Source organism: Mus caroli, unplaced genomic scaffold (genome assembly GCF_978045245.1).
Source record: "Mus caroli unplaced genomic scaffold, Mus_caroli_1 scaffold_12, whole genome shotgun sequence".
Taxonomy (NCBI): Eukaryota; Metazoa; Chordata; class Mammalia; order Rodentia; family Muridae; genus Mus; species Mus caroli.
Genome location: NW_028227267.1, coordinates 60,969,274 through 60,991,544, shown reverse-complemented (window position 1 = coordinate 60,991,544; position 22,271 = coordinate 60,969,274). Strand labels below are relative to the sequence as shown.

The 22,271-nt window shown below is 44.1% G+C and overlaps 1 protein-coding gene and 1 non-coding gene across 4 annotated transcripts in view; both read right to left on the bottom strand.

The window, feature by feature from the left end:
* The window catches only part of Kif13b (kinesin family member 13B), a 159,051-nt gene that overhangs the window by 35,634 nt on the left and 101,146 nt on the right, over window positions 1-22,271 (bottom strand). For all 3 annotated transcript variants that reach the window (XM_021181269.2, XM_021181270.2, XM_029469046.2), the window contains exons 22-31: window positions 18,484-18,654; window positions 17,342-17,499; window positions 15,210-15,342; window positions 10,737-10,883; window positions 10,147-10,176; window positions 8,430-8,529; window positions 8,135-8,261; window positions 7,400-7,455; window positions 5,204-5,325; window positions 2,563-2,739 (exon numbers count right to left, since the gene is read on the bottom strand). In XM_021181269.2, the coding sequence (XP_021036928.1) occupies window positions 2,563-2,739; window positions 5,204-5,325; window positions 7,400-7,455; window positions 8,135-8,261; window positions 8,430-8,529; window positions 10,147-10,176; window positions 10,737-10,883; window positions 15,210-15,342; window positions 17,342-17,499; window positions 18,484-18,654 (1,221 nt within the window). The remainder of the gene's footprint in view (window positions 1-2,562; window positions 2,740-5,203; window positions 5,326-7,399; window positions 7,456-8,134; window positions 8,262-8,429; window positions 8,530-10,146; window positions 10,177-10,736; window positions 10,884-15,209; window positions 15,343-17,341; window positions 17,500-18,483; window positions 18,655-22,271) is intronic.
* On the bottom strand, window positions 21,968-22,106 carry LOC147001902 (small nucleolar RNA SNORA36 family). The gene has a single exon (XR_015044773.1). It is a non-coding gene; the product is annotated as a small nucleolar RNA SNORA36 family (small nucleolar RNA).

Sequence of the window (22,271 nt, the reverse complement as noted above, 5' to 3'; positions counted from 1 at the left end):
AAGATTGAACATTCTGCAGAGGTTGAAGAGAGCAGCCATGAGGGCGGAATACAATTGAATAAAGATAAGGAGAGAGAACACTGAACAGACATGAGGCAAAAGGTGAGGCAGAAGCATGCAAAAACCCAAAGGAAAACTGAAAATCAGCTGGTGCTAAAAACACGTAATTTTATAATCCTATCTAATAATGACTTATTTCACATTTGGTGATTGTTAACTAATTTTTAAAAGAGTCTCTCAGAACACCTGAGGACTGATACCTGAGGTTAACCTCTGACCCTCCTCCAACACAAGCCCTCCACCCCCAACTCTCAGACAGAGCCTCTCAGCATGGAAAGAGGTCATCCACTTCCTTCATCCCTTCAGGGCCTCAACCATGCCTTGTAGCACTCAAACCACAAGGCAAATGGTCCAGGGATAGCCATGGCTTCTCATGGGTGGTAGAAGGCAGTGCCACCTGATGGTGTTTACTATCTGCATGAACTAATGATGTGTCCGCCACATGTTTGTTACTGTCCTATATGAAGAAGCAATTTAAAGGAATGAAGTATCTGAGACTCGGGGAAGTGGCATGGCTTAAATACTTCCATCAAATCACTCCAAATGGGAAGAAATGGAATAACATGTTTTTCCTACTCAAAAATAAAAGAAGAGAAATGGTTGGTTCCTCCACACTCTGCCATCTCTGCTGGGAATGCTGTGGTCAGGTGGCCAGGACAGCTGACGCAGATGGAAACACTCTTCATGAAGCTCCCCCGTGCAGCAGGCCTCTCTCCATCCCTTCAGACTTCCCAGAAGAGGGGCACAGGAGGAGTGAATAGGAGACACACAAATACTCTACAGCTAACCCCTGACCTCAATGTTATTGATGTTGGACTGAAGAGCTAAGGAGCTGTGATTTTAACAGCATTACACCAGTCTTTGTTTCAGAGATTGTATCAATGTGGGATTTAGAACTAAAGATTAATTTTTAAGGATGGAGATTACATCTTGAAGTCTGTCAACCATGACTGTGTTCTTTCAAATGAGATTTATTTCCATCTGTGTCTGTATGTTTAAATGTCCCACAAAAAGGAGGTGACAGAGTAAATGAGGAGCCCCAGAACCCACCTTCCAAATCTTCACATTTATAAACCCAATAACACAATGTTTAAACATAATTAGACAATTTCTAGAACACTCCATCTGTCAGGGTTCCTCCCTGACTACCTCTTCAGTAGGGCACAGCCACCTATTCTCCTGCCTGCCCCGCCCTGGATAAAGGGCCAGCTCAGAGTTGGCCTCCTTTGCAAGGCTTTCCTCACAGCTCTGTTGGCAGGATGCTATCCCAGCCAGCACACCACACAATAGAAGGTGGCCCACTCAGGTACTTTGAAATGCAAATGGGCTTTGCCTCTTTGAAGACCCACATGGAGGAGGGCAGTGGTGGTGCACACCTTAGTCCCAGCACTGGAGTGGAGGCAGGCGGGTCTCTGAGTTCAAGGGCAGACTGGTACTACAGAGTGAGTTCCAGGACATAGAAAGCTATAAGAGAACCTTGTTTCAGGGAGAAGAAAAGAAGAAAAGAGGAGAAAGAAGAAGAAATTTATATAATACATGTATGTATATATATACACGCGCATACATATATACACACACATACATATATACAAACACATACATATATACACACACATATGTATATATAAATATAAATGTATATGCAATATACATTATGTATATAAATGTATACATATATATATGTTTATATATGTGTATATAAAATCAACAACAAAATAAAATACAGATGTACTAAAGAATTAAAAATAAAAACATAAAGACCCAGACTATTGCCTATTCAATGTTTTATAACCAAAGTCACACTGAGAATCAAAGGCTTCTAGAAAAGACAGTTGTACTGGCTAGTTTTGTGTCAACTTGACACAGCTGGAGTTATCACAGAGAAAGGAGCTTTAGTTGGGAAATGCCTCCATGAAATCCAGCTGAAAGGCATTTTCTCAATTAGTGATCAAGGAGGGAGGTGCCCTTGTGGGTGGTGCTATCTCTGGGCTGGTAGTCTTGGTTCTATAAGAGAGCAGGCTGAGCAAGCCAGGGGAAGCAATCCAGTAAGGAACATCCCTGCATGGCCTCTGCCTCAGCTCCTGCTTCCTGACCTGCTTGAGTTCCAGTTCTGACTTCCTTTGGTGATGAACAGCAGTGTGAAAAGTGTAAGCTGAATAAAACCTTTCCTCCCCAACTGCTTCTTTGTCATGATGTTGGTGCAGGAATAGAAACCCTGACTAAGACAACAATGTTGTTAGTACTCCAGGCTAACAACAGATACCACAACTGAGCCACCAGGGAACCTCCTCAAGCTGCTTGCTTCAGAAGAGCACAAAGGAGCAAAGCCACTGGACTTCCCTATGGCAGGGCTCCTTTGGGACTCCACCTCCTCGGTCCTGTGAGAACATGTGTGTTTACACACTGACAGCATGATAAAGGACAGTGACAGGCACCTGGGAAGGAGAGGCTCAGGGTTCCATGGAAAGAACTTTCTAGTATGAGTGGCCCAGTCAGCCTCACCTGGCGCCCATGAACATGGACACAAATCCTCTTGCGTAGGACCAGCTGCATGTCGGCAGGATGGCTGAGCTGGACGGTCACGCGCAGGATGAGGAACACTCGCTCGTCAGCAGGTGTGCCCTTACTGAGCTGAGGACAGCTGTGCACTGCAGAGTCCCAGGAGGCCTCTGCCTTCACCTGCAGAGAAGGTAAGGCAGCACTTCACTTTCTTCTCCATGTGAAGGGTCCCTTTCGAGAACTGCCCTGATGTGGTGCCAGGATGTGAACGAGTGTTACTGTCATGGGAGGTATTTGGCATGGTACCTGTGCTGGTACTTATGTGCTCATACACTGGGATGGTCCCTACAGGCTCATCTATTTGAGTACTTGGCTTCTAGTTAGTGAACTGTTTAGAAAGGATCAGGAGGTGTGGCCTTGTTGGACAGGTGACACTAGAGGTGGGTTCTAAGGTTTCAAAAGCCCTACCGGGCCCAGTTTCTGCTGTTAGTTCGTCCTCTTTCCCTGTCTCCTTCTCCCTGTCTCCCTCTCCCCATCCCATCATGCATCAGGATGTAAGCTCTCAGCTCCTGTTCCAGCGCCATGCCTGTCTGCCTACTGCCACACTCCCCTCCGTGATGATCATGGGCTAATCCTCCAAAACCGTAGGTAAGCTCTCCATTAAGTGTTCTCTGTTATAAGCTACCTTGGGCATGTCTCTTTACAGCAACCAAACAGGAGCCGAGACACTACTTTATTAGCCTACTTGCTGTTAAATTATTTGTTTTTAACCAAAAAAAAAAAAAAAAAAAAAAAGCCGGGCGGTGGTGGCACACGCCTTTAATCCCAGTACTCGGGAGGCAGAGGCAGGCGGATTTCTGAGTTCGAGGCCAGCCTGGTCTACAAAGTGAGTTCCAGGACAGCCAGGGCTATACAGAGAAACCCCGTCTCAAAAAAACAAAAAAAAAAAAAAAAAAATTATTTGTTTTTAAAAAATGTTTAAACATCAAGAAAGCTTAAAAAGCTTCAGTGGACTTCGTGTACTGTTCCTTGGCCACCCACTGAAAACATTGTCTATTTTAGCCTGTGCCCCGTCACTTTCAAGTAAACTGTAGGTAAGTGTCACATCCAGGCAATCGACAGGATGGTACCTGATTTGGTTTTGTCCATGTTCTCAGTCCACAATTGCAAACTGCAGTAGCTGTCATGGCCCCATAGTCTACTTTTACATATACTGATCCCAAGCCTGTCTTGTCACATCTAACACAAACAGGCTCAGGGCTAAGGCAGGGCACCGTGTGAACAAGGGGAACAGGGCTAATGCCCAACAGTAGATGTCTCACCTCTGAGTTTCTCAGATACTATACTGCTGATATCATGTGTCAAGCATATTCAAAATTAGGAAATAAAGCCCCAGGATTATGCTCATCACACAGATTCAACCATGAGACCATGAGTCTGCCTCAATGCCTTCATTTATTCTTTTGCTTTAAAAAAAAAAAAAAAAAAAAAAAGATTTATCTTATGTATATGAGTACACTGTAGCTGTCTTCAGACACACCAGAAGAGGGAACTAGATCCCATTACAGTTGGTTGTGAGCTACCATGGGGTTGCCAGGAATTGAACTCACGACCTTTGGAAGAGCACAGTGCCATCTCTCCAGCCTTCCTTTTTTTTTTATTCTAAGACAAGATCTCACTATGTGACTCATGCTGATTTTGAATTCATGATCCCCATGCCTTAGCCTCCCAAATGCCAGCACTATAGATGTATACCACTAGGCCTTTCTTTTTCTTCTCTTAAAGAACTCTTCAGGGGCTGGCGAGATGGCTCAGTGGTTAAGAGCGCTGACCTCTTCTGAAGGTCCAGAGTTCAAATCCCAGCAACCACATGGTGGCTCACAACCATTCATAACGAAATCTGATGCCCTCTTCTGGAGTGTCTGAGACAGCTACAATGTACTTACATATAGTAAATAAATAAATCTTTTAAAAAATAATAATAAAAAAAAGAACTCTTCAGTCAGGTTTGGTGATCCATACCTTTAATCCTGGCACTTGGGAGGCAAAGGTAGTAGATCTGTGAGTCTGAGGCCAGTCTGTTCTACCTAGACAGTTCTTTTTTGTTGTTGTTATTATTTTGTTTTTTGTTTTTTTGTTTTTCAAGACAGGGTTTCTCTGTATAGCCCTGGCTGTCCTGGAACTCACTTTGTAGACTAGGCTGGCCTTGAACTCAGAAATCTGCCTGCCTCTGCCTTCCGAGTGCTGGGATTAAAGGCATGCGCCACCACGCCCCGCTACCTAGACAGTTCTAAGCTAGCCAGAGCTGCACAGTGAGGCCCTGTAATAAAGACATTCTTATGAAGGAACTGCAGAGCAAATACCACAGTCAGCATCCTTCCAGCCTGGAGTGCTATGTACTTCAGAGGAATCCACAGCCACCTCTCTTGCACTCAGGGTTGAGAACAGAGCACAGCCACACCAGTGGATACTGTCCACACTGACATGGGTCCCTCACCAAAAACGGAAGGGAGAAGAGAGAGGAACTGGGTGTGAGGGTCAAACTTCACTCTAAGTACTGATAGAGTTTTCCCTTACACTGTGGAGGCCACTCATTGCTGACATCTAAGCTTCTTGTCTGCTCTCCAGGGGTGTGCTGACTTACCTCTCCATCGTGTTGTTTCACAATCTGCAGCTCAAAGAACTCCTCCTCCTCTTCCCCAGTCAGGGTAGCATCCCATCCTGCTTCTGGGTCATCGAGATTATCCTGAGAGCTGAAATCATCCGCTGGAAGCACAGCTTTCACTTAATACCAGGCTGCTTTCAAGGACACCCCTCCTCCCAGCCCCACTGGCTGAACCAACACGCTTATTATTAAAATTCTACTTCAAACTTCACTTGCTTTCTGCCCTGCAATCTCGCATGACACTGATAATAACCATTTAATAGTTCACAGATCCAAAAGCCAGAAAGTGCTTCAAGAAATTACCCGAGCCGCTCCCCGTGTGTCATATTTTACATGGAAGGCAAACGAAGCCAAGATACCTAAGAGGTTATGAGAGGTCTGCTCATAAATGGTAATGATGGGATCACAGCCCAATCTCCCCACCCTTTAGTGCACTTAAGAAACACGAAGAAAGCGAGAGCGATTCCTCACAGTTAAGCCTAACAAAAGTGCAGACTGGCTAATGGACCTGGCAACTGCACAGGGCCCTGTGGTCGCTCGGCCCCGAGCCTGAGTTCCCAGTGCCCATCCCTTAGGCTTGTGCCTACAAAGCAAAGGAGGTGTGCTTGTGCAGACCACTAGAGTGTGGCATGCTGAACAAAGCTCTGATGACCCTGCAGATTCCCGGCTAATGTGCTATATCTACACAATGGACTTTATTCAGCCATAAAGAAGCATGACTTTCTCTCATTTCCAAGAAAATGAGTGGATCAAGAGCTCATCCTGTTAAGTGAAATAAGCCAAACACAAGAAGACATAGATCTTTTCCCCGTAATAGTATAAAAGTAACAGGGAAAAACCCTGGGTGAGGGGCAGGAATTGTCTAACGGGAGGGAGGAAGAGGAGAAAAAAGACAGTAGTGGGGGAGAAGCACACAAATGCTACATTCTTTCTCATTTGCAAATCTAGATCTGTCTGTTCTTCTGCCTTCCTACCTACATGATATGAATGCGGGAGAATGGCTTGGCTGAAGAGAGGGACTCATGAAGAGGGTACAGCAGAGACAGAAGGATAGGTGAGAGGGTGCAGAGAAGGAAGGCATAATGTATGTACATAAAAATGTCACGGCAACATCCAGGACTTCCTATGCTTACAAAAACATTCTGAGGACAAAATAAAGGCACAGCTAAGAAATCTTCCTAAACTTCAATCCTCCCCAATCCCTTGGAGGCCTGTTTTTCAGCTGCCCAGGAAGCCCAGCATGAGATCAGGCCAGAGCGTCTCAGCCTCCCAGGCTCAAGAGCACAAGGAAGACAGTGCCCTGTGACAGCTCTGTAACAGCTCTCACCTCCCAGGATGGACAGCCGGTATGGGTGCCCCACGTCTCTCTAACCTGTGCACACGTGAGACCTCAAGGGCACAGATGCTGGGCCCCTCAGGCATGCGAACACACTTCCACTCAGTAAAGGGAACCACTTGAGGATGCCCAGGCTTCTCTATTTAGGGAAGTTTGTGGTAATACACACTTCTGCAGGTGTTTCGTGGAGCTTAACTGCTGACTTCTTATTTTTAGCTCCCTAACCTACCTTTGCATTTTCTCTTTTCCCTCCTATAGACAGAGACTGGTGGAATGGCTGTGCGGGGGCTGGGGAAAACAACAGTTATGTAAAAAGAAAAATAAGCAAGTAAGGTTAAGTTCACAGGAACTCACAAAAAGGCTGAGAAAGTCATTAAATAATGCTAAGAAAACAGTATCCCTGGTTGTTGGTCCTTTCCAGAGAGACATTTTCTTCAGAGCACTGAAGTGGAACACAGATCAGTGTGGACAAATCCCCTAAGTGGGTAGGGAAATAAAGCACCTCAGAGAAGCAGGAAGCCACAGGGAGATGTGAGCACCACAGCCAGAGCTGCTGGGCTAGGCTGCAGCTAGCTCACTGGCAGCACACTGGTCTAGCATGCATAAGGCTCAAAGGATGGAAAGAGATGGACAGAAATGGGAGAAAAGGTGGGGGTTGCACACCACAGCAAGACTGATATTGAGATTTACAGCCCTTGTCCAACATCAGAACACCACACACAGAGCACTGAGCCTATATCAGGGTGAGTACACCCCGAAACATGATTGGCTAGATGTATAAAGGATTACCCTGTCACTGTGTTGTCAAGGTAAGCCTCTGGAAGCCACCTCTAACTTACCATTTAAGTCAAGAAATATAACAGGAATGTGGGTCTCCATCCCAGGCACTGGGGTCCTAAAACGTGAAGGACAGGTTATGTACAGTATCTGAGACACAGCAGTCCCTCAGGATCACATGTACCCTTGGGGAGAATGGCCTGAGCAATGATGTCCCTCTAAGACAGTGTGACGAGGCTCGTGATTGACTGCAGGAGCCGTCCAGTGCTGGGGCATAGGAGCTCACTCTCACAGACTCACCAGTTCACCAGCAGCCGTCTAAAGCTTGCTTTTTTGACAAATGGCATACTTAAGGGATCCTTGTGGCTTCTTGCTTTGCTATCTTTAATTCCAGTCAAGTGTCAGAGAACATTTGCTGACAGCACAGCTTAAGCACCAAAACCAAAAACTGGTTGAGATGCAGTTTTCTAACTGCATAATGACCTAACATTCTTTTAAGGGAACAAATGATCCAAGTAATTAACATATTAACTATTTTTTAATGCTAAGTGCAGTGGTACTAAATATTGATTTAAGTTCTCAGAAATCCTAATTACCTTGGCCAATAACAATATTATTTAATAAAAGTTTCAAGCCATAGTCATATCCAACTCATGAAAATAATTTAACAGTCTTTCAATATCTCAGTTCTCATTATGAACAATCCATTCATTAACTAGAGCACTGCAAAATACAAGTGGGAAGCGAGGTGCCTGGTCATCCCTGAGGCTTTCAGAAGACACACTGTAGGACCTTACCATTCTGCTGGGGCCCCCGGAATGCCACTCCCAGCAGAAGGCACCATCACTGCATTTCTTTCCTCTGTGAGCGTCAGCCGCATCTCCAGGAGCTGTGCCTCTCGGTCAGCATCATCCTCAGTTTTGTCTAGAAGAGCAGAGTTAGGGTTAGGTCTAGCAATTCTGCTTGCTGTTCCCACAGTTAAGACAGATTTAGTGCAGGGCAGGGAGTACTGTGTGAGTATATGTGCATGCAGCAGAGGGTGGGAGGGAGGGAGGAAGGGGTGAGAGGGAAATGTCTAACTTTTCTTCCTACCATGTTTACTGACAAGCTTCTGCAGCTGTTGATCCAAGTATTCTTGACGTTTGGTTAATGCATTGAGCCATTTTCTACGGAGCCGCTCTAGATCCCTATCCTGAAAGAAAATAGCCACACTCAATGCAATATCCAGGCAACACGCTTAAACTAGACACTCCCCAAATTAACCTTACTCTCCTAACTCTAAGACATAAGCAGCATGCAACAACTATCCTTTTTTCCTTCTTTTCTTTTTCAAAGACAATGTCTCATAAAACCTAGACTGGCCTGGAACTCATTCACTATGGAGCTAAAGATGACGTCAACCTGATGAGTCTCTGTTCCCACCTAAGAGTGCTGGATGATCACAGGCTTCTGTCATAGGCTTCTGTCACCACGCCCAGAATAATCGGGACATGAAAACTGAATGCAAGGCAAGCAGTCTACCACCTGAGCTTCGGGCCAGCCCAGCACGAAGGGCCAACAAGTGACTCTACCTACAATTCAAATCACCACTCCCAGAGCAGGAAGCATTAGTGGACTGTAGAGTGGACAGGCCTTTAGGAATTGCTCTCTTTGTACTTGCTTAACTCCACCCATGAGAAACAACATCTTCTGTGAGGCTGCCTGGCTGGACAAGAAACACAAACTGTACTTAACAAGCTTCAAATGTTCACTCCTCAGAGCTACCAGAAAGAAGCTTTCAAGTGTCTAGCCACCTCCAACAGCACATGCTTCTACTCCTTGGGCATATTTGGGAGGTAGTAGTGGGCGAGACAACAGGGGTGGTTACTGACAGACTGAACTCCACCAGTCAGCACCTGCCGGCACGCCAGCCTGACCTCACTTCCTTTAGTAACATGGTTAGGGGCTGGTGGTTCAGAGGAATGCTGCAGATGTCAGTGTCTGGATTTCAACAGCACACTTAACCAAATAGCCTATGACATTCCTGTGGACAAGATGGAGAAACATGCTGTGCATCTCCTCTAAGTGCAATCACAGGGGCCTCAAATACCACATCCAGAAAGCAGTGATGAATGGGATGATGTCCGTTTAAAAGAAGACTCCATTCTCTTAGTTCATACTCTGAGTTCCACCCAGCTGATATGGTGAGGTTTTTCTCCTGCCTTTTTTTCTTTTAATCAGTGACTTATAGGAAAGCAGACATTTCTATCAAATTAGGATGATGCAAAGCCAGGAGAGTGACTACAGCAGATGACATAATCAGGCTCCAAAGAGCCTGGGCAGTTCTAAACGATGACAACAAGATGCAACTTCAGAGACAAACAAAATCTGGCACATTAGGAAAAGAAACGACAGGGGTAACAAAACCTCCAAAACTAATGGACAGCTCAAGGAAGGGGGCATTCAGGGTGACCTAGTCTCACACATGTAAGACGCAGAAATAGATGTGCACGCGCATGTGCGCGCACACACCCATATATTCCCTAAGCCCATGGGTGGCTCAGCTCAAGGGGAGCCCGGGCAAGGTAGCTGGGAGGTGGCTTTGTAAACAGGCCAATGCAGTGTCCCTGATTAAGAAAGGACTTTGTCACAGGGTGTCCTAATCCTAGCCCATGAACCCCTACAATACACAGCCATTTGATACTTTGTTTGACTTTTTGGGAAAAGCAGAATTGTTTAATTATCAAGTAGCAGTGCAGAAAGATCCTGGCCTGTGTAATTAAGTACTTGAATCAAGCTGATTTGATGAGGCCAACAGGTGCTCAATTACCTGGTAGCTGTCCATGTCCTCCTCTTCCTCCTAAAAGAAAACAACGTATTATGTAGAACCAAAACAATTATTTACCCCCACATCAGGCCTCCAACCACAACCACTATGTTCTCCCCCAGTTCCTGTCTTCTTGTCTAATTGAGACATCACACCTTGGCCTCCCACCCAGCCTTACCAGCCATCCCGTGTTGAAGCTGGTAAGACTTGGAGCTTCTAGGGGGGAGTGGAGAGGCTCCCCTGACCTTTTCAGACCCAGTACAATGCTCTCCCTGCTGGGCTCACCACCCCCTACTCCAGGGGAAATCAAACACCTGCTGGCAAAGAGTCTTTACCAGCCAGTGGGGGTTCTTCAGGGGGTGGGCCATGGGAGGAAGTTAATCACTGCTAGGCTTGGTGGTTTGCCAGGCTGAGAGGTTTTAACTCTCAGTTCACCACACAACAGGACAAAGCATAGTAACAGCTTAGTACAGGGGCTCTTGTCAAGACAGTGCACTGAAGGAGACACCAATGGTGGGGCAGGGGTGGCAGTCTCAAACGATTCTGCTCTGCTGTTGCCTTTTAAAAAGCACAGAGCAGGCCCAGAAACTTACATGGACATTCTCGTGGATCTTAGGGGACCGGAGTGGCCTAACTTTCACACACCCAATGCCAACTGACAATATGCACTCTTCCATCAGTGGTAAAGTTCCTGACTCCTGCACAGACTTCACTTCAACTTGAACTCGCCGAGACTGCCCCTGCAACACAGAGATTTGGGAACATATACACAAACACACAAAATCAGCTTCATGAGTTTCAAAACTCTGGTTTAGAGAGACCCCTATAGGCTGATATAGAAAAATGCAATTGCCTTTAGAGACATTCATCTACCTCATAACTGTTAAGTACTAAAGCATAAATTCTAACCTAGTCAGGAAAATGAATTTTCTTTCAAACAGACAGAAAATCAAAATGAGCATATTTTTCTATAATTCCTAAATAATAAGAAACTAAAAGAAAATTATTTTAATGAACAATAGGGGCTTGCTATGTAGCTCTGGCCTACCTACACTGGCCTAATTTTGAATTCAAGGCAATCCTCCTGGCTCAGCCTGGAAAATTCTGGCGCTGGTATGCAACAAAACACCAGGTAAATGAAAACTTACAAGCAAAGGAAATGCAAACAGTGTCTAATTAATAAAAAGTGTTCAACTGAGCCAGGTGTGGTGGTTCACACTGTAACTTTAGTACTCCAGAAATGGGCAGGGAGATCTCCACGCTTGAGGTTATCCTGAGCTGCATAGAGTTCTAGGCTATCCTGGGCTGCATACAGTTCTGGGGCTACCTAATGAGACCTAGACTGAAAAAGGCCAACTTCCAGACAAGGTAACCATGAGAGCTTTTATTTCAACCTACTAAGTGAGAAGTTACTTCCAACAGAGATCACGGTTATGAAACAAATAGTGTCAATCCTGTGGGACAGGGATTTAAACTGGCCAAGCTTGGTCAAGGGCTAGGTGACTTCAAACTGTAAGCCACCTTTGCCCCAGCAACTCGACAATCAAGTACATGGATAAGAACTCTGAAGTGCCATGAAGAACAAGGTAGTAGACCTATATGGAATGTGGACAACTGTTTAAAGTGTGATGTCCTGTACCTGTCACTAAGCAACTGGTGCAGAAAAACACTTGCAGCCTACATATGTTAAAGCACAGGGTACCAAAGTTGGGATTCAGTCTTGTTTTAAAGATAAGAACTGCCAGGCAGTGGTGAAGCACACCTTTAATCCCTAGGGAGGCAGAGACAGGCAAATTTCTGTGCATTCTAGGCCAGCCTGATCTATAGAGCAAGTCCAGATCAGCCAGGGATACAAAGAGAAACCCTATTCTGAAACAATAAACAAACAAACAAATAAATAAACAAACAAATAATAAAAAAGATAAGAATTGACCTGTATACAATGCCCTTTTCACAGAATTAAAGAAATTAAGCTGCAAATGTGATGAGGACTGACCGTGCGTGGGTGTGTCCAGAACAAGCCCTGTGACTCCGCACACTTAGGCAGACACTGGGAAGAGTTCTTGGTATCACCAAGCATGGTAGAACAGAGAAGAGCATCTAAGCAACAGAACTTAACATCCAATTTTAAGTCAATTACTTTTCCTCTCATCTAGAATTTAAGCTCCCAAGGGTTTTGCACAGCCAGGAACATCTACTCAGGCAACCACAGGCTCAGACCAACAACATCTGATGGACAGTCACCGATCTGAACACTTCCAAGGAGTGTGCATCTGATATGTTATGGGAAAAGTCACTCAGTAAACATGTTTGGTTTCATTGTTATTATTATTACCCTTGTGTGTGTGTGCATATGAGGGTGAATGCCATGGTCCACACTGCAGGTCAGATGACCACTTTACAGTCCCTTCTCACCTTTCCTCTTCACTAGGTCCCAGAGACTGAACTTGGGTCTTCAGGATTATGTGGCAAGCACCTTTACCCACTTTATTAAGTCTAAGGTCACTTCATCATTTCAAGAAGCTGCCTTCTGTCTCTTTAGCCTATCCTGAATATTTGAAGCATACTATGGAAGACAGAGGAAGGCTTGCTGTCTCAGAGAACACTTTGGGACATTCTCTCAGCCACTACTCTGAACCCCATTCCACCTACTGTGGTCCCTGTCTGTTCCTGCAGCATCTCACCATGGTTACAAACAGCCCTTACCCTGCCACTGTCCCATTCAAGAGCAGTGTGGCCCAATTTTGAACATCAAATTCAGGTGAGCCCAACAAGCTGCCCAAGCTTCTGTGACAGCCTCTATCATCTCACTTCCCTCTTACAAGGGCCTTCGCTCAAGCAGAGCCCCACCTTGAGTCCTTACGCTGTCACCTGAGAGAGGACCCCTTTACCAAGCTGGAGTGTCTTTCTCAGCACTGAGGTGAGGATGCTCATCCTTCGCTGAAGCCTTCCTGGCATCTCTGGGCACTCAGTCAAGGGTCTGAGGTACAACTGACACTGAAACATCCAGCTGACAGTAAGCTTCAGAAAAGGCACCTATCCTGGCTTCCTAAGATGACTTCCTAAGGCCGCCAAGAAAAATGCCTAGGGAAAGATCTTCACCCTCAGAAATTCATCTGTGTCTCCCTACAGTGCCATGTCTCTGCATAATACTGTGGATGAGAATCCTTCCCTTTTGTTCTAAGTCTCTCACCTATGGATGAATGCATCAGAAGAAACTCATTTGCTTCCACCTTCTACATTAATCTGAAATTTAAATATTTAAGCAGACACTCTTTCCTTCAGCCATTCCTCATATTTTTCTCTGAATGCTTTTAACATTCATTTCGAAAGCAATTCTAATAATATGGGTTTTTAAAGATTTATTATTTTTGTTTATGTGTGTGTGTGTGTGTGTGTGTGTGCCTTTGTGAATAGATGTCATGATGTAGGGCCCACAGACGGCCTAGGGATGGAGTTACTGGTGATTGGGAGCCATGTGACCTGGGTGCTGGGAATCAAACTTGAGAGCTGGCAGAGAAGAAAGTATTCTTAATCACCGAGCCATCTCTCCAGCCCCCTAGTGTTATATCTTAAAGTATGAAAACTCTAGAGAACAGCCTACTAGATTTTTGAAATGAGGCACAGTGTCGTAAAAAGAATACTTCCAATTATGTGTACCAATTACTCTGAGGTTTTCCACTGTCTCTGATATGTAACATGAAAGCAGAAGAGAAGACGGTTTGGGAAAAGGAAGGATCAGCAAGAGGAGGGTATGTGGACATACACAGAAAACCTTCACAGTGAAGACTGAACAGATTAATTACATATCTCCATATGTAAACCTGCCCTGTCACTGTTGGTCAGCAGCACAGACTGACAGATGGCCACTCACCTGGGTGATCAGTGAGGGATCCATAGTCTACATTGCATGGACTCAGCCACACACACTCCTGCCATGTGTCAAGCACAGGGCTTTATACAACACTCTCCTAATTCTCACGCAAACCCACAACACTGGTGCTAACCCCTTCTCCGTGTTCCAGGTGAAGGAGCTCACAAGTCCACTGCTAGGCCCTGGAGGGCCAGCAGAGAGCCAGCAGTCCTCCCCTGCATAGTCAGTGCTCTCTCTTTCTCTGTGCAGCTTTGAACTCATGTTCTTGAGCACACGAAGCTTCCTGGTACGTCTGCCCTAAGTCACCCTCCTCAATTCTAAGTTTTCCTTGAACACTTCTCCTTTTCAACCCAACAAGAAGGCTCAGCCAGTAAAGGTGCTTGCTTCAAGCCTAATGACCTGAGTTCAACTGTCAAGGCCCAAACAGCAGAGAGAACTCACTTTTCCAAGTTATCCTCTGACCTGCACTGCATCCTGTGGCATACAAACTCACACATATACAGACATATACAAAATAATAAAAATATTTTTCAAAAGGCTTATTTTCAACCCTTTTAGAAACTACTTTTAAAACATCATTAAGTAGTGAGACTTCTGACAATAGAAGAAAATGCCCATGACATAAGAGAATATTTTTATGTATAAAAAAATGGGATTGAAAATGAAAACCTAGAAAGAGGTCAGGGAGATGGCTACATAAAGGACCTTTCCACTATCACCTAACACCCTGATTTCAAACCCAGGACTATATGTTGAAGGAAAAGAGAAAACCAAGTCTCACAAGTTGTCCTCTGACTTCTACATGTGCACAGTGGCATTACCTATCCACAAACATATACAATAGATAAACAAATGCCAATACATTTAACTATTTCAGAGAAATGGGCTTGACCATCATCATTATTATTAAAAGTTCTGTTCAGGGGCTGGAGAGATGGCTCAGCGGTTAAGAGCACTGGCTGCTCTTCTAGAGGTCCTGAGTTCAATTCCCAGCAACCACATGGTGGCTCACAACCTCACAACCATCTGTGATGGGATCTGATGCCCTCTTCTGGTGTGACTGAAGACAGCCACAGTGTACTCATATACATAAAATAAATAAATAAGTCTTAAAAAAAAAATTCTGTTCAAAAGAATCCACTATATTCCATCGAGCGTCGAGGAATTTACTATGATGTCACAATGCTGGTACCTGTCGGAGCTGGAAGATCCCTCCTGTGGGGACATCTTTTGCAGCAATTACTTCCACTGGACAGTAATCACCATTCTCATTCTGTTCCAAGATCTGAACCCAAAATTCCAACTTTCTGGTGACTTCACTCCACCTAGGAAATATATGCAGGTCTTAAGAAATTACACTTCTTTTTTAGGCAGGGTTTCATATATAGCAGGTTGTGCTCAAGCTCACTATACAGTCAAAGGTACCCTTTAACTTTCAATATTCCTGCCTCATACTTCTGAGATTCCAAGTGTATGCCAACATACTCAATTTATTCAGTACTGTGAACCAAACCCAGGGCTTCATGCATGCTAGGTAAGCACCCTGCCGATTGAGTAGTTACCTCTAAACCCCCAATCCATGCCTCTCTACTTCAAAACAGACAGCTTAGGACCTTCTATTCTTAACAGTGAGAATGACTGTAAACAAAGAAGCCCAGTGCAATGATCTTTAGATCAGAAAGAAATGTACAGCACATAATGGCAAATAATGTGACCCAAAAGACAAACTGACAGCATCAACCCAGCATGGCTCTTTGTTTTTCCTTTGTTTCCAGTTTTGAGGACTAAATTCAGGTGGCCTTCATGTGCTAAGTAAATACTCTACCACTGAGCTACACCTCACTTGCACTTTTATTTTGTTTAGAAAATGACAATTACAATGTGAGGTTAGAACAACAGCTCAGAGTTCAAATCCACATAAACATGCATGCATGTGCACACAGACAGAGAGAAAGAGAGAGAGAGAAAGAGAGAGAGAGGGAGGGAGGGAGAGAACACTCATGGGTGGGGGTGTATCATGACAAATACATTTGAAAATGGTTATACAATGATTGAAATACTCTAGTCAGTACTCAGAAGCCAAATACAGGATGGTCTTCACATAGGAAGGTGTCATCCATGCCTTGTGCACTCAGGTCAATTAATAAAAAAATTAAGGGGAAAAATATCTCACCTTCTAATTTAGGATTTGCTAAAAGAGAAAATCTGGTTCTCATCTATAATTAGATGGCAGCAAAAACATCGCCTCCTTGAGTCGTTCCCTTTGAAATTGCTTATACCTTCAAATGAGCTCCCTTCTCCCATCACTAATGGCACTCAAAACTGGAAAGGGCTAGGGATGCAGAACTGTGCAGCACTTGCTTAGCATGCAAGAGGCCCTGGGCTCAAACATCAGCAGCACAAAATCAAACAAGTGACCAACAACAAACACCTGTGAACTAGAGACAGTGTCAACTTGAATGCTACCGCAGATTGCCATCCTTCTCTCCATGGCTGGTTTATCAGACAAAAGTCACTATGATAAATGGCCTGTCTCCTGAACTTCATTTTACTGTTGGTTCTTAAATGCCCACACGCTTTCTTCCACTGTTCTATAAAGTTTGGTGCACTAAGGAAATTTTACTGGTAGACTACAGCCCTAGAGTGGTGATACTTGGGAAAAGGTGGCCATTAATTCATAAAATAATGGTCATGATTCAATAGTTAAAGTGCTTGCTGCAGAAGCATGAGGACCCACTAGAGTCTAAAACACACATAACTCCTGGATGGATCAATGCCTGCCTATAATTACAGCTCTAAGCATGCAGACACAGGATCCCCAGAGCAAGCTGACTAACCAGACTAGACCTACTAAGTGAGCTCTGAGTTTGAATGAGGGGCCTAGTGCCTCAATAAATAAGGTGAAGAGTGATTGAAGAAAAGATTCCATGTCAATTTTGACTCCCACAGGCACTAGCACACAACCACACGGCCACTCATGAAAATATGTATGCACACATGTACATACCACACATACACAAGGGAAAGCAAAATAATGTAAAAATAAATGATGGTCATCTCCAGCAGTATTTTTAAAGCTAGAAATGGAAATCCAGTGGATATCAAAAAATTCACCTGTCGGGTCTGGTGAGGTGCCTTAGTGGTTAAGAGCACTGGCTGCTCTTCCAGAGGTCCTGCATTCAATCCCAACAACCCCATGGTAGCTCAAGGCCGACTGTAAAAGGATCTGATGCCCTCTTCTGGCATGCAGATGTACATGCAGACAGAGCATTGATACATTAAAAATTAATTCATGATTTAGATAATTATTTTTAAAAGATTCACCTGTCCCGAAGACTCCTTGTTTTTGCTTGGATGATCCCCAAATCCCACAGGGCTGGGTTTTTCCGGGGATCATTCATTTTATGTCCATATACTTCAATGGCTAGGGCCCCTTCTGAGAGATATTCAATGAAGTCTTCTGTGATGTTAACACTGAACTCCTGAAACACAACAGCTCATTACAGAGCAGCACACACTTTTGCTTGGTCTTTCAACCACTTAAATCAGGTGTCTGTCAAATCCTTAATGATACCAGGAAGGAAACACAGAAACGGTGGCGTACTCTCCTCAGAGGACAGATGGTCATTAACTGTGATGTGAACACAGGCTACCCCCTGAAAGGACTGGAGAGATGGCTCCATGCTTAAGACTGGGCACTGCCCTTCCAGAGGATCCACTTCAGGTGACTCTCAACCACCTGTCTGACTCCAGGTCCAGGAGACTGTGCCACTTGTCTCTGCAGGCACCTGGACTCACGTGCACAACACACACACACACAAAGAAACACATGATTCAAAATAAAATCAATCTTTTAAAATAAAAAAATACACAAATATAGCTATTACTTTGAACTTTAAAGCTTCTCACCTTGAAAGGCTCATCTATAAAAATAGCAAATTATTTTGTTTTGTTAGCAATGTTTTGGGAGCCTGTTTTCATTTTTGTTGTGGGTCAAAACTAGCAAAAGCCAGTCCAAGCTCTGATAGTATCCAGCCAAAAGCAAAGTGATAGTCACTACTTTTAGTTTATTCAGCCCGCAAAAAAAAAATTATCATTAATAATAACAGGTCAGGACCAGCCAAAAGAGTAACCAAACCAACATGGCAGAGCATGGGTGCCCAGCAGGGCGGTCTCTAGTCTTGTTCCTACCTTCCTTTTCACTAAAACATTGGTTTTTTTAACCTTTTTATGAAACAGACTCCCTCTGGAGAAGAGTGCTCATACATACATGTACACAAGTTTGTTTTTCATTGAACAGAAGTTAACTCTTGACTGTGGACATGCTGTATGAACTAACACTCTGGTCTACGACTAGAAAACACTCCAACACGAACACTAGCACAACCAACCAAGTCACAGCACTCGCTCTTTAGCTGTGTTTACATGAATAACTTGAACACCAAGGCAGACTGAAGAGAACTCACACTGCAATGATCGAACACAACCATACACTGTGGCTGCTTGCTGGTCGGAGACGAAGACGTATCCACTTCAGGGGCAACGGTCACTGGCTCCTGCTGATCCCAGAAGTCATATTTGCAGAAGACAAAGTGACACAGATGCTGCGGCAGCCCCGTGGCTTGGAGTATTTTAACCTGAAAGGAAAGAAGGCTCAAGTCTCAACCAGTAGGCCTCAAGGAGTCAGGTCCTGCCCTGGCTCTGTCATAACCATTCAGCTATGTGAGGCATGTCTCATTCAGTGTGGGCCCAGGACTTGGATACACAGGGTGACAAACAATCAGACACTAGAGTGAATTCTGGGTAAGCTAACAAGAGCATTTGAATCCTAGTTTGTCAGGATGTAGGATACCATCGTCATTTCTGCAGAAGGTGGCTCAGGAAATCAGCATCACCCAGCATTTCCTAAGGGAGCACAAAGCCAGTCAGCACAGTGAGCAAAGCACAAAGCCATGTCTGAGTAAGTAAGCAGCAAACCTTCAGGAGAGGACAGCGCTTACTTTAGCATAACGTAAGCAGAGGGAAGAGCTCAGCTCTGAAACAGCGCACACTGTGTGCTACAATCCTATCACTTTGTTTTTATTGGACTCCTATTGGGAATTTCTCTGAGCATGCGGAGGGGAGAACAGAGGTGAAGACCACAGAGCTTCTGTTTTCTACACTGACACTTACACTGATACCCTGTCCTTGAAGAATGCCAGCAAACACTCAAAGGAAGCTCTGGATGAAAGGACCCAGAGTCTCTGATTACAAAGTATGGCCACAAACACATGCCCAATGGGACCAAGACCCCAGAGACAATGTCTGCATCTGAGCCCTTTTTTAAAATGACTTTTATTATTTTAGTTATATGGATGTGTGTACTGTGTGTGAGTGTATGCCTGTGAGTGCAGGTTCTTGTGAAGTCCAAAAGAAAGGATCTGATCTGGTGGAGTAACAGGAAGTCGTGAGCTGCCTGACATGGGTTCTAGGAACTGACCTCCAGTCCTTTAAAGAACAGCAAATACTCTTAACCACTCTTAGCCATCTCCCTAGCCCCACTTACACACACGCACACACACCCCTTGTGTGTCTGTATAAGTGAATGTGATGTGTGGGCAGATGCCCTCAGAAGAGAGCTCTGAACCCCTTGGAGCTGGAGTTACAAGCAGTTGTGAGATGGTGTTAAGGAGCTGGTGGACACAGCACCAAGGTCCTCTGGAAGAGCAGCAAATGCTCTTAACCACTGAGCCATGCCAGATCTCAAAGCAGCCTAACACTCTTCATACTTTTCGCAGCACTATATGGATCTCAATTTGGAGTTTCTGTGATAGCTTGTGATGGTGTTAAAACCACCAAGTTATGAAGTAAATTCTAGAATTTTTAGTTATACTACATTCTAATGGTATATGTGCTGGCTACTCCTCATAGCCAACTTGACTGCATTTGGAGCTAACTAAAACCAAAATGGTTGGGTACACCTGTAAGGCATTTTTTTTTCCTTAATAAATCGTTTGAGGTGGGAAGACTCACTTCTCATCTGGATCTTTGGGGGAGAAAGATCCACTTTTAATCTGGGCCATCTAGTCTGACCAGGAGGATTTTCACACAACTGAGTTGGTCATAAGTTAACATTTTCCAGCTGTTCACTTCTCCTATGTCATCTGAGTCACTTCATATCTAGTAAATAAATTTAGTAAGAATAAACTGGACTGTGGTGTATATGTTCTCACAGTTATACAACCTCAACTATAAATGTGGCATTTAGGGACTCCGAGGACACAAAAATCACGAAAAGCAGATTTCCTGTATAACATAGACAAAACAGGTCAACAATGAACATCAATGTCATTTCATGTAATTTCTTCCTGTTATATCAACAAGCTTGAACCACCCATGCAGCTAGGCTCTGACAGGCTGTATTTTCTCTCTCCATATCAAACTGACCATCAGTATTCTAGGGTACACTTTCCAGGAAATATTTTTAGACTCTCTACATGTTTGTTTATTTATTATTATATACCTTCATAAAATAAAATAAATATTTATAAAATATCTATTGTATATCTTTGATGAGGCAATGTGCTGTGAGGGTGATCACAAGGTCCTAGCATTACACAGACCTAAAAGGACCCTTGTCACTTACTAGTCTGTGTGTGGTGTAAATTAAAGGTGTAAGCTTAGCTTTCTCCAAGCAGAGATTTATGTCTGCCTTTACAGAGGTGAGGCCTCAGTACTGAAAGCAGGGAGATGAATGTTGGCTGGGCCAGGTGCTGCTGAGCAGACGTAACACGCATGCTGATTTGTGATGGCATTCCATCTGAAAGCAGTTAGCTCCGACAGAAATGATCCTCAGCATAGGGCTGGAATAAACAAAAGGCAAGATCAGATTTGCTGACCTGCCCTCTACAGGAGCTCCTGAGGGTTAAGACTGCCAGGAATAAAGACCATGAATGAGGAAAACATACCAAGCACATAGGCTGAGCTTTTTGTTGTTGTTGGTTTGGCTGTTTTTGTTTGTTGTTGTTTTTTAAATTTTTACTACAAAAATTGAAATCACCACAAGGTGTCAGGATAGCACTCAATTTGCAGCTCAACATGAAAGAGCCAAAGTGAAGTGGCAGGAATTGATGACACCTGGAGCTTTCAATGCAATGTTTCTGAAAACAGAAATATGGGCGTAATCTTTCATCTTGGGAAAACAAACGCAGATGTCTGTAGGGCCAATCATCTCCCTCACCCATGGGACAGAAACTATCCCCATGTTTGACTTTCCACAGGAGCTTCTCTCGATGTGATGTCTTATCTGCCCTTGTCTTTTTACACAATGAGCCTCTACAGTTAGGGCTTGGTCTCTAAGTATGTCCAACTTAAATGAACACTGCTTCTTAAGAAATGGTGGATTCTGGGTCCAGAAAAGGAAATGTAGACAAGATGAGGCAAAATGTCTACTGTTCATGGGCCAACTGTGGTGGGAAGGGACTGCCACCACTCAAATTTAGGAACATTGGAGCTTTGATACAAGTAATGAATACCCAGGAGTCAAAGATATATATTAAATCTAAGAGTTCATTATGACATGAAGACAACTTTACAAACCAGTAATTTTGAAATAAAAACACACCACTACCCATATCACACTCTTGCTTTCCTACTCTACGGTACATTATGCCTTGCTACTCCCAACCTGGGCCTAGCTCCGCTGAGCATGACAAGCAATGACAATGAACAGAGCAACAGGACAACACAGGCACTACAAGCAGATCTCAAGGTGAGAGAGAGAATCTGGAGATAAAAGAAACCTGGGTAATCCCAGCAAAGACACTTAAGACAGCTGACTACACGGTTCATGGCCTTAAGGGATTACTATTTTGATTGACTGATTTTTTTATTTTTTCCTATTGTTTTTTTATTTCTTTGGTTTTTCAAGACAGGGTCTCTCTCTCTCTCTCTCTCTCTCTCTCTCTCTCTGGATGTAGGCTAGGAAGTACATGAATAGAGTAATACTCTCTATTCAATCTTTTTTTTTTTCCCTCAGCCAGTGTCAATGTCCCAAAGTTTAATTAACAGAACAGGGAAGGTGCCCCGAACTGAACTCAACACTCTGGGGAAGACAGGGTTTCTCTGTGTAGCCCTGGCTGCCCTAGAAATTACAGAAACCTGCCTGCTTCTGCCTCCCGTGCTGGGATCAAAGCGTGCATCACCACACCCAGATGATCCTCTTTCTTTTTTTTTTTAAGTACCCATATTTTGAAGCTGCATGCTGCTTCCAGGT